General features: G+C 37.3%; 1 protein-coding gene across 7 annotated transcripts in view; it reads left to right on the top strand.

The window, feature by feature from the left end:
• The window catches only part of SNX14 (sorting nexin 14), a 57,384-nt gene that overhangs the window by 4,744 nt on the left and 40,551 nt on the right, over window positions 1-12,089 (top strand). For 4 of the 7 annotated variants that reach the window (XM_074861999.1, XM_074861998.1, XM_074862005.1 and 1 more), the window contains exons 5-6: window positions 3,799-3,842; window positions 9,040-9,127. The exons of 2 other annotated variants lie outside the window; for them this stretch is intronic. In XM_074861999.1, coding sequence (XP_074718100.1) covers window positions 3,799-3,842; window positions 9,040-9,127 — 132 coding nt within the window. The remainder of the gene's footprint in view (window positions 1-3,798; window positions 3,843-9,039; window positions 9,128-12,089) is intronic. One more of the 7 variants, XM_074862004.1, reaches the window with a different exon arrangement.

Raw genomic sequence — 12,089 nt, 5'->3', positions numbered from 1 at the left:
CTTTTATTGCTACCTACTGCATTTGGTTTTACACTTGTAATCTCTTTCCAATTCAAAACTGCTCACACATAGTAGAACCAGTCATTTTGCAAAATGCTTGAAAAATGGGTAGGGTTTAAATGAAGTGACTCATCATTTGTATTTAAAACTGGTGAATAATACTTTACAGACAAGGAAATTGCTTATCATTAGCTGTCATTCTTTGAGATGTCCTATCTACTCTGTTGGCATGTGTGCGTAGTGTGAGCAATAGAGCTTGAATAATATTGTTGGTGTTGCTAGAATGGAAGTGTGCACACATTTCCTGCTTTCCTAATGCTTTATGAAAGTGCAGTGGATGATGTGACAGGTTTTTTTCTGACTTAGAGAATCATACTGATAAAGTCTGGAAGGCTCACAGGGTTCATGGGAAAACTGTATGGACCGTATGCTTTGAACTCTAGTTACTGGCAGTCAATCGCTTGTTATTCCCTTGAGTGCTTGTATTTTGCAGTGTGGATGATTTCCCACTGTAGCTCTCCTGTAGCTTCAGTACAGCACCTTGGTGCAATGGAGCATCATACATAACTGCTTCTGTCATGCCATGTCTTTAGTAAATGTGCAAATAGTGACTGCCTTCTGTGTGTCCAGGATCAAGGCATTTTTTATTAAGGCCGTATAGGTAGCTTGAGTTCTAGTAGAACGTGTCTTGACCTCCAATATCAGGACCAGTGATATGTTGACTTCAAGTGCGTTTTGAGTTAGTTGTCTTGTCTGTGTGTATGCTGCCTCTGGGTCTTTGGCTAGTGGGATTATCTTTATGGCATTGTCCTCTGGAAGCATTACCATAAACCCCTTACGGTGTGACTATGGAAGCAGGAGATAACAAGAGAAACACTGGCAAGTCTGCAAAATGGTTCAACTGGAAGTCAGTTACTATAAACGGGATGAATCTCAAGGAGACCTTATGCAAAGTGGGACGGGTCGTCAGGTCTTGCATCTTTCCTGCTTTCCTTGTGGATTAAATAACCACAGGAAGGTGTTTCTCAGAACCATGCGTATTTGGCTTAGCTAGCAGTAAGAATGAGATCTCTCACTGTGGGAAACAATTCTTGTGGTGACTTTAGAATCCTCTGGACTGTAGGCGAAGAGAGTGCCAACAAGTTATGTTAGCATTTGATGAACTGAAATTGCAGTGACACATGCACTGAAAGCCTGATGGACAGGCTTTCAATTCCAGAGTAGTAGTCATGGCTAAAGAAAGCTCTTTCAAGAGGAGTGCATTGTACTCCCTTTGAGTACGCTGTCTTGTGCTTGAAGACTGTCCAAGTGCACTTTCCACTCCAAGTGGAAGATGGTCTGCTGTCGTTGCTCTTGCTGGGGAGACACATAGCAAAAGTGGAGAAGGAAAGAACGGAAAGATATCCTTTAATGGATAGATGCACAGTATGAATTTTTCTGCAGGCCTTTGCCTATGAAAGGCACTTTTTTCAAAGAGTCTGCTGTTTGAGCCCTGAAAGAGTTTTGTTAGAAACTCCGCATAAACAAAAATAATGTTGCAATACATATGAGACTGAGATTTCTGTGGAGTAAATTGGTGGTTTATATACTGGCAGTGCTATGGAAGGCAGCAGGGAAATTGTTTTGAGTAGTCTAATCTATTGCTCTGAAGGCCAATGGTCTGTGTTTGCAGACTAGAGCTGGATGTGATCTCCCTCCTGTTGTCTGAAGATCAACTTCCGAAGAAGATTCTCTGGGATTTCTTGATCTCTTCTGGGCTGGGAAGTAAAGCATCTGTTGTCATCTTCCCCCACCCTTCCACCCCACTTCTAATGGAAATATGAGCATTTTGGAGGGGCAGATGACATTTATCTTACCCATCCATCATCAACATGTGATCATATTACAGTTTCAAGATCTATTGCTGCCACAACATGTAGGGGTAGGAGAAAAGACGTTGATGACTTTAGATGTCTGTGTTGTGCACCATACAAAGTTATCTCAAACTGGAAAACATCCTGTCAGAGAGAGGGTGAAGGAACAAAATTTATCCTTCACCCTTAAAAACAAAGGGAGGAAAATCACTGAAATGGAACCATTGCAAAAGAGAGAGTATCTTACCAAATTTGAGTAGGCGATATTCTTAGTAGTGAAGACAGAAAAAGAGTATTCATCAGCTGCTCATCTGAAGAATTAAGAGGAATTAAAAAGGCTGTGGTGTGCATTTTACTGAGTGTGCTTTTATAATCATGAGTAGAGCAGAGGCATGTAGTGCCCTAAAGATAGTATAAATTTAGTAATCTTAAAGTCTTGTAGTGCATACAGTGTGAATGAGTGCAGCAGCAAGTCTTTAAGAAGAGTAATACTTATTCTTCTAAATGACACTTGTACATCAGCTGTTACATTCAGCTTTCCTTTCAAACAGATTTTACTTTGAACACAGTGGCTTCTTTTGGAAAACCTTTCCTTTTATAGAATATGGCGCAGCAGCCTCAAGTAGCAACACACATATTCTGTTCTACTACCCTGATCAGTGTTGATGCTGCCGGGGACAAAGTGATCTCTAAAGCAATGATTCAAAGGGATAGGTTGTAACAGGAGAAGGTAGTACAGAGTATATCTTGGGGTTATAGTGAAGGAGGAGAAATCTCAAGAAAACTTCATCCTTCCTTCTCCTTCCTTATGCTTGGTGGTTTGTTTTTTTTTTTTTTTTTCTTGGCACTGTCTGATGTTTCCCCTTCCCTTCAGAAGTTTTATTTTTGATAATCATGGTGCAAGGACTTAGCAGTACTTTTGTGTAGGTGTAAGGAGAGGTGTCAGCTGCAGTCTGGCTAGCAGTACACCTTGCGTACATGGTGGTGGCAGCCCGTTGATTGCACAGGGAGTGTCACCTTCTCTGCCTCCCTTTCTTCAGTGACATTGAAAGCCAAGCTGAACCAGGTCGTGCCTGTGACATGGCTGCAACAGCACTTGTTCTTCCTGATTAGCCCGGGTTTTCTGACATGGAAAAGGCAACCACAGGCTTGATCTGGGAGGAGCAGGTTTGATGGAAAGGATGGAAAAGATTCTCCTACAGAGATCCATATGGGTGGGATATACAGGGGTCAGGAGCAGGAGGGAAGCGGCCGTAAGGATACATGTAGGACAAGGACTTTGGGAAGGGCCCTGGTTGAGACTTCAGGAGATGGCTGGACCATTAAGGCAAGCTTTCTTGAAAGCTGTGGTGCAGGATGTGGAGAAAGGAGAATGGCTTTCCTAAGAGTTGCTTTTTAGGATTCTTCTTTTGCTTTCTTTGTGTGTGGTGAGTATACAGGATTGACTGTCCCACTTAGAGGGTGGTGGAGAGCTGGAAAAGGTGGAGGTTTGGGTGAAAAAGAATGGAGATGTCTGTAAGTACAGGATGGGTAGCTGTGCCTGTGGGACACTCCGCGCTATATCAGAAAAGAGCGGGGACTGATCTGAAAAACTAGGGAAGGGCTGTTTGAGATAAGATTACATTTTTCATAGCACTTGCCTAACAGAGTGGCCAGGGCACTGTGCTTCATGTTGTCAGTAGTACTAGTGGCAGCTGTTTTATGTTGGTATTTGGTGAAACCATGACTTTGCTGTTTGCCCAAAGTACTGATTATTATGCAAAATGATTGATCTCACAATAGGATTGCAACATACACATTTGTATGTTAAAATTTTATGATGTATGAATTATGTTCTATGAGTTCTGGAAAGTTTTTGTGGTTTTAACTCATCTAACAAGGATTTACAATAAACTTTTATTTTAAACTGTTTATTTTGTAATGTGGTTGTCTTTGTTCTGCACAGGTGCTTGAGTTGGTGCTGGAAAACTTTATTTATCCATGGTACAGGTATGAGCTTTACCAAAAGTTACTATTTTTGAATATCATAAATATTTGTCAAACTGTTTAAGAAACAGTCAACTGAAAATAAACATTTTTGTTTCTTTAGTAAAATATAAAACATACTTCTAAGTGCTACAGTTCCATAATTTTATTGTCTCTTAGCAGAGTAGAACAGATCTTTTAATAATTTAGGCATGATAGAGGTGGTTCTGAAATTTGTATTTCATCCTAAAAGCACTTTTAGGTTATTCATTTTTATATGCTTATTTTCTAATAATTCTTACTTGGAAGTACATATGGCTTGATTAAAACCTCTGTAAAAAACTCAAAAACCCCAGAAATTTATTTTCAGATTAGAAGCATACTGATCTTTCATATTACATAAAAAAAATAACTTTAGAGGTTTTTAAAAACAAATTCCACTTTTAATTAATATAGAAAAGGTATTTTGAATATATGTTGTGGCCACCTTCTTGCAGAACATCTGGTGACTTGCTGAGTTTTAAGGCTGAGTGGTTGTGCTGAGCTGAATAGAGTACAATAGTGTATAGATTATGACTAATTGTTTTTTCTGGTTTTTTGCCTTGTATCTTTATATATATTAATTAGTCCTTCAGAGTACTTTAATGCCAGCATTATCAGTTAAAAATACTTTAAATATCTTCTTAATGTGTTAAAACAACATTTTGCCTTAATTCTGAATTTGACTTTTTCATTGTATGGCTATGTTTAGTTTTTTGCTAAAATAAATGTATACTTTTTTTTTATTTTACTCTGGTTTTTGTTCTGAGTCTCAGGGATCTAAAGTTTTTTGGGCAGACTTCTTTGCCTGATTGGTTTTTAGTTGAGACTGATACCTGCATGTCTCACATCTATCTGATGAATACGCTGAAGTGCAAAACTTAACTGCTTATGCAAACAGCAGAGGGAGCTTTAGCACCATGTATTGTGAATAATCAAGTTGGAAAACTCAAGGTTTTTAACTTTCAAATACAGAAAACTAGAGCATGGAGTTGTTTGATAAAGTAACAAATGTAAGGGAACCATCTTATGTATTTCATAATATGAAATTAGGATTATTTGGCTGGTGGAAGGTGTCTTCAATGTCTTTGTTTTGGACTGACAGGGAAACTTGGATTTCACTTACTACTTACATCCCTGATACCCAAGACAGTGGAAGTCTCGAATACATTGTATGGTGAGGATTGTAATATGCGTAGTCAGAAGTGCAGTGCAAAATATACTTGGTATGGAGTCAGCCGGCCTCTGGTGACTTGCCCTTTGGTGAGCTGTGTAGACATTCCTGCACTGTCTTTAGTTTTACATGGCTGCACCTCTGGATTTTGAACTAGGTCCGTAAATTCACACCATGCAGATCAGAGCTAATAAGCTTTCCATGAACCTGAAGTACTGGGAGTTCAGTGACCTGTAGTGCAGTGATAGCAGAGTAATTCTGCGTGGAACAACTTGGTCCTGAAAGGCTTGTTCGTTTCAGCTTAACAGTGGTAATGTCAGATCTGGTGTCACTCCCTCTAGACATTCAGGTGTTTCTGTGCTTTCTTGTATTTCCAGCAGCAGTTGTGCAGGGAGGCCTGAACTGTGTGTCTGTGTGCAGCCGTCTGTCTTGTAGAGCATGTTAGTTCTGACTTTTCCTACTTAGGTGTACCCACACTGTTTGCATAGCTCAGCTCACTCTGGAGAAAGGACTCTTGCATTCATGAAATGCTTTTTCTGAGCTAACAAACTTCACTGTCTCTGGATAATTCTTCAGAGCCAAATCAGAAGCCTTTGCATCCAGACTACACTTACTTAGCAGCGTGGGTAACCGCCAGCAGGCAATTCAGACTTGCCAGACTAGATTGGTAAAACAGTTTGCTGCTTTCCCTTGCAGAAAAGCGTGCGCATAATTCCTTCCTGCCCCTCTTTCAAGTGAACGGAGTTTGTGCAGAAGTGTTACTCTTTTGCTCTTCTTTTTTCCCTTTTTTTTTTTTTCCCCCCCCTTTTTGTGCCCTGCCAGCTGATACTCTTTTGCAGCACCTTGCACACTCTGGACGTTAAAGAGGTAACATGATGTATCCCACTCAGAAGCCTGGGAAGTGTAACACTTACCAGAAATGTATGTTGCAAGATAAAATAATAGATTTATTGCTCAGGAAACAAAGTGCTATAAGCAGGGAAGAGTTCTGCTTGATGTTTGTTTCATTAATAAACTGTGTAAGAATTTGTAATATTTTATTAGCATGTTAAAATTTAGAGGCAAACATCCCTAAATTTGGATCACTTTAGGGGAATGAAGATTAGTACTTAAAAATACAGTGAACTCTACTGAAATAGGTAGTTCTACCTATGTGCACTTTTTGTTTGGTATTTTTCAGAGTATTTATACTGGTTATATTTAAATATTTGTGTGTTAAGAATTTTTTCAATTATGTGAGAAGAATAGAGCAGAGTTGTAAGTAATCCAAGTTTGTAGAGCTACAAAACACTGGTCTGAGTCTGTTGCTTATGCTTTGTGCTGTACAATAAAACTATATATCTTGCTTATACCAATCTCACTTTAAATAGAAGAGTTTAAAGTTTGAATGAGTCAGTCTGTGCTTACTGATTTTTTTTTTTTTTTTTTTTTTGGTCATTGATGCTACTGCAACTCCAGTTCTCTCAGATTAGATTAGAATCCAGTAATTACCATATTTTTGTAATACATTACTGTGAAAACATTTTTCTTTGATAGTGACTAAAACTAGTGTTTTCACATATGGAGCTGCTTCTATTTTGAATGCAAGTAATGCAAGAAAAATTCAGGATTTTTGAGTTAGAAACCATAGCTTTACAGTTTTATCAGCTTGCAACTTATTTTCTTCATCTTTTTGATAGGAGTTGGCCAAATTTCGTAAGAGTAATTGACACAAAGAGGAAAAAAAACAGTTTGGTATTTGTATATGGTTTTCATTTATCAGTAGATCCCATAAGACTTTGCACGCAACAGCAATTTGGGTGTATCTCTTTTGAGACACTGGACTCAGTAACTGTTTACAATTAACAGACTGAGCCTTTTTCTCTTAGCAAATCTCTCCATTACACTGACAGTTGTGGTTTTAAGTTTTTCCTCAAATTCTGGGAAAATGCAGCCAATTTTTAAAATGTTTCCGAGCGAGTTATTTGGACCTTCCACTGTGTCACTAGAGTTTTGAGATTTTGCAGGTTTTTGATGTTTTTTTCACCGGTCTTGAGTCTGCTGGTGATTAATAGAATGTCTCTGCAAACCTACGGCGCATTGTGAAAGTACGTGGCATAAAGTCATGTCCAAGTAGAATTAGCCAAGATACTGGTTATCCAAGTGTCAATAAAATAACAACTTCTTGGTCCAAATTACTTCATGTATCTTGTTGGCTGTCAAATACTGGTAATACAGTCATACAGTTTGTTTGCTAATCCCTTGGCTTCCTTTGACAGTGTGGGTATTTGCTAACCATATTGCTTCCAAAATGTCAGCTGCTGATCTTAAAACAAACCAAACCTTCCCCTACAGTATTCTTATCTGCATATGATTAGCTGTTGGAGGATGGTTGTATTCCTTATGCCAGGCTGCTTGCTTTGAGGTGCTTTTTCATACAATTGGTTGCATACTTCAACTGTTACTTCACCAGTATCTGTACCTAGCAGTTCAACATGTGTTTGAATGCTATATAACCCAGGCTAACATTGCTTTAAAAAATCGGATGCAGAATAATGTAAAATGATGTTACAGGCATAAAATTTTTATTTTTCAAATGTACTGATTTTTTTAATGCAAATAATATTTGCATTTACTACGTATGCAGACTCATTTATTACTGAAAACTGTGACGGCTTTTACATATGGTCATTAGCTAAAGCAGGAGGTAACTTTCTTTGCTGTGTCATTACTTAGTTATTATAATGCAGTTTTACCTGTATCTTTAGTCATACTGTAATGTCCATATATGCTTAAATGCTGGTAGATTTTTATTCTTTCTGTTGCATTTTGTGGAATGCTGTTATCATGGTCTCTTTTCTGCTCAGTTGCTGTTTCTGCATCTAAGACTGTGTATTTCCCATTTTCATTCAGTTTCCTGAGACATGGAGTTAGGCATTTTTCTTCCTGAATAAACTTTAAGTATTTTAACCATGATTTTTCAGTGAACATATTTTATTGCAGCAGATGGAAACTGGCAAGCCACATAAAAAGTTTAGATGATATTTTGACATAGTGAGTTGGGAATCTGTTTAAATTCTTCTTTATTTCTTTGTTTCCAAGCAGAAACCATGTTAAATAATTTCAGTTCTGTTCCATGTAGCTATAGATTGAGGTTGTTCTTTTGTTTTCTTTGTAATTGATGGTTTCACATTTCATGCTACATCGAAATTAGATCGACTTTTTAAAAAGTAAGTTCTGTCATTTGTCAGTTTCCTGTGCTAAGCTTTCTTTTCTAGGAAATGGCAATCTCTGTTTAGACCACAAATAGGCCCAATTTTGTATTTAAAAGAGAATATTATTGTATGAAATGGCATCTAAGTATCAGAACTTGTTGAAAAAATACCGATTAAAGTTTTCTATTGGAAGAGGCTGAACTGAAATACAAGGGGTGTACCTATTCCATTAAAAGGTAGATGAGAAACTACCAAGTTGATAATAAAACTTAAACAAAAGAAGTTAACAAAGCCAGATCTGTAATAAACCAGAAGAAAATTATTTGAAATCTTGGAGTATAGAAGGTCTTGTAGTATGCAATATGAAAAATCCAATTTTGACTTGCTTAACTGGGGTATGTGCTTGCAGTACTCTTGTTCCAAAGGCTTTGCCGATATTAATTCAGTTTTATTTCATGCCACTGAACTAGGAAGCAGTCACATATGTGGAAACTTAAGTTAGATTTTGCTTGGTCAAAATCATATAGACAGTATATTAGAGCAGGAATTGCTATATAATTCTAATTTACTGACATATTTATTAAGCCATTGCTGAGTACACAAACATAGTGGGAATGCTGTGTATTTTACTCACCTAGAAGACTGCTTACTCTCTGCCCACACTTGGTAGCTTTCATTTCAGTTAATACCAGTTGAAGTGTCACTGATGAATGTTCTTATTCCAGCATTTAGTAGTGCCATATGTGTTGTGGTTGGATTAATATAAATGCATTTTACTCTGTTTTCTTGCATGACATTCTTTACAACACTACAGAAATATTACTGATGATGAATCCTCAGTGGATGAACTGAGAGGCACTCTGCGGTTTTTTGCATCTGTACTAGTTCGGAGAATTCATAAGGTAAGGTGACTTAAAGGTATTAACATTGGTTTTCCATCAGAAGTAACTGATCTCCATCTGTAGCAAGTTCTTTAATTTTTTTAAAAATGGTGATTCCAAAGTCAGTCTTACAGAGAGTTTAGGCAGTTTCCATCGAAGTTTCTTCTTTGAATTATCCGTTTCCTCCTTCTGGAGCTCATCCTATTGCTGGTTATAAACCATCTTTGATGGTTCATCATTGGAAGTGTTCAACATCAGGTGCGATATTTCTTTGAGCAACCTGATCTAGTGAAAGATGTCCCTGCCCACAGCAGGGGGTTGGACTTAAGTGGTCTTTGAAGGTCCCTTGCAACCCAAACCACTCTATTATTCTTGCAAACGGATATATTTTTTACACTAGTGCAAGGCATTATTAAAACCTTGGGATGATCTTCTAGCTGTCTTTTAGGGACTTAATCCAAGTGGAAACAATTTTCAGAATTACTGAAAAAGAACTAATAGAAAATGGTGAGCAGCGTACCTGTCTCTTAGCTTCTGCTTGCTTGACTTCTTTAAATGCAGGCAAGGTCCTTAACAGTTGTCTATAAAGAATGGACTGTCATTAAGTGAATATCTTACTATAAGAGCTAAACCAGGTATGGTTCTTATATTAATGTAGTTCTTAAGAAACGTTCTGAAGACTAACGATTCAAAATTTTTATTCGCTGTGTTTAATATATTAGCACATGTACTCTCTTTTCTGGTAAAGTGCTTCAAGCTTCTTCTACAGGAACTGCTTCTAACGTCCTGGCTGTTTTAAGCAGGAAGAGTTGCTAACTCAGTTTCCAAATTTATTCAGTTCTGGCCCCCCTTTTGGAGCAACTACCATAACTGTGTGTCTCTTTTCCTCTCCTTAGTAACAGCAATATTTCCTGAACTAGAAGTTGTACATGTACTCTGTCATGACTGATTAACAGCCTGATTTTGTCCTTGTTATATATCAAATCCAGATGACTTTCTTGTTTATTCTAACTCAAGCATGTTGCTTTTTAAAGTGAACATAGGGGAAGATTAGGAAATGTCTGTGTAGTGCAGACATTATATGGAGGTGTGAAAGTAGAGTAAATCTTTCAAAGTGCGAATCTAGAGCAAGATCTCAAAATTTAATTTGGAGTTGTAATACGTGCAGGTGTTAGTTAGCTGCATTGTTCACAGATCCGTTGTTGATTCAGAAAACGATGTCTTCTCTGTTGATCATGTAATAAGGTATTGACTGTTTTATCTCAGATCAGCTATAGCATCTTTAAGTAGAGTGTTAATTTGCCATGTCTGCCTTTGACACTAATGAAGTAAATGTAGTATCTTCAATTCTGTGTATCTGGGTAGACAATATGTGCAACAAAAACTCAAGACATTTACAAGTATTAAGCACTGTCAGAGGAACTACAAAATAAAGGTTATCCCAGAAATGCATTTCTCTTTACAAATGTTTAGATTTATTTATATCCATCCTACAGAATAATATAATTTATTTTGTCTCTGTGTGAAGTGGTACAGGTATCTCAAGCAAAAAGGTACTCATAGTAACTTTGTGTTTTGAAACAAGGTTGAAACTTGGCATGTTCAGCCATGCATGGGAGCATGGTGTTTCATGCTATGCTATATTTTTCAGCTCATACTTTTTTTTTCTGCTGAACAAGTGTTTCTGTGTGTGCACACACCTACATACAGATTCAGACAGCCTCAGTAGCTGTGATGCATATACTACTGAAAATGTGCGCAGAAATCAGAGTTGATATGCAAGTTGCAAATAAAATACCAACTTTTTGTCATTTTAGGACTCCTTGTTTAAAGCTTCAGTAGTTAGCTGAAAAGGGTTATGACAGAATGTTTTATAACCTTTATAACCTCATTTGAGGAGAAATTAATCACCGATTGCAAAATAAAATAGTCTTATACCTTTGCCAAACAGCTGTACTTCGATTTGGATTTATTATTAAACACTTGAAAGCAATAGTTCTAGCTAATAGAGATAAAATTTTTAAATTCAGGAACTACTACATGTAAGAAAACAGACTGTTTTTTTCCTTTTTTTAGGTTATATCTTTATACTTTTTTGCCAAAGGATTGTCCACTTTTGAATTAAGACTTAAAATTATAAATTGCTTCAGTGAAACGAATTCCTTTGTTTTCTGTTTAAGGCTGCCTAAGTGGATTTTTTGAGGCATGGTTCTTGAACAAAGTAACAAGCACTTCAGGCCAGTCAGCTCTTAGTATATGCTGAAATACTTCTCTCTCTTTATTTTTAAATCTGGATTTTCCTTGTTGTGGCCATTTCTGGGCTAGTTATGGGTTTTGAAGAGAAAGTGAAGGGTTTCCCTGTCTATGGCTTGGTGTAGGTAGCCCTGCATCTCATTGAAATTTTTGTTAAAAGTTAATAGTGTCTACTACAGTGTTGATAAGAATTTGCATGCTGTGCTATTTGACTAAACCTCTGCAGGAATAAACACTCCCCTATCCCTATGTTCTGTAGGAAACTCTTGATTTATTGAAATTACTGTTGAAATGTGAGTCACAAAGGTTCTCCTACTTTCTTGCTTGTAAATAGGAGTTGACCTTAATTTAATTAGTTACTGTTAGGCAGTTCTAGTAAACTGTATTAGCTTGTCTGGGCTGGCCAGGTCAGGTCATAGCTGTGCACCTCAAATATTACAGGGGACTGTGCAGGAATGCATGCTTTTCTCTTTGTATGAATGAATAAAAAAACAACTTTTCTCTCGGCTCTGGTGGTCTTTGCAATTACACTGTCTCTTTCCTTGTCTGGCAAGAAGCACTTTTATGCTTCTGTTTCACTACTTAAGGTCTTTATTTGACTTAGTATGGAGGAGGGACAAACTCCATTAGGAAAGAACCTTGTTCAGAAATCTTAAGTTTTGAACATTTGCAACTATGCTTTTGCTTCTCTGAGACGACTTTTGCTCTTGCTTAAAGTAAAGGCCTTCCA

The sequence above is a fragment of the Strix uralensis genome, chromosome 3 (assembly GCF_047716275.1).
Source record: "Strix uralensis isolate ZFMK-TIS-50842 chromosome 3, bStrUra1, whole genome shotgun sequence".
Lineage (NCBI taxonomy): Eukaryota > Metazoa > Chordata > Aves > Strigiformes > Strigidae > Strix > Strix uralensis.
Note: the sequence above shows the minus strand (reverse complement) of the source record. Positions and strands in the feature narration are given on the sequence as shown.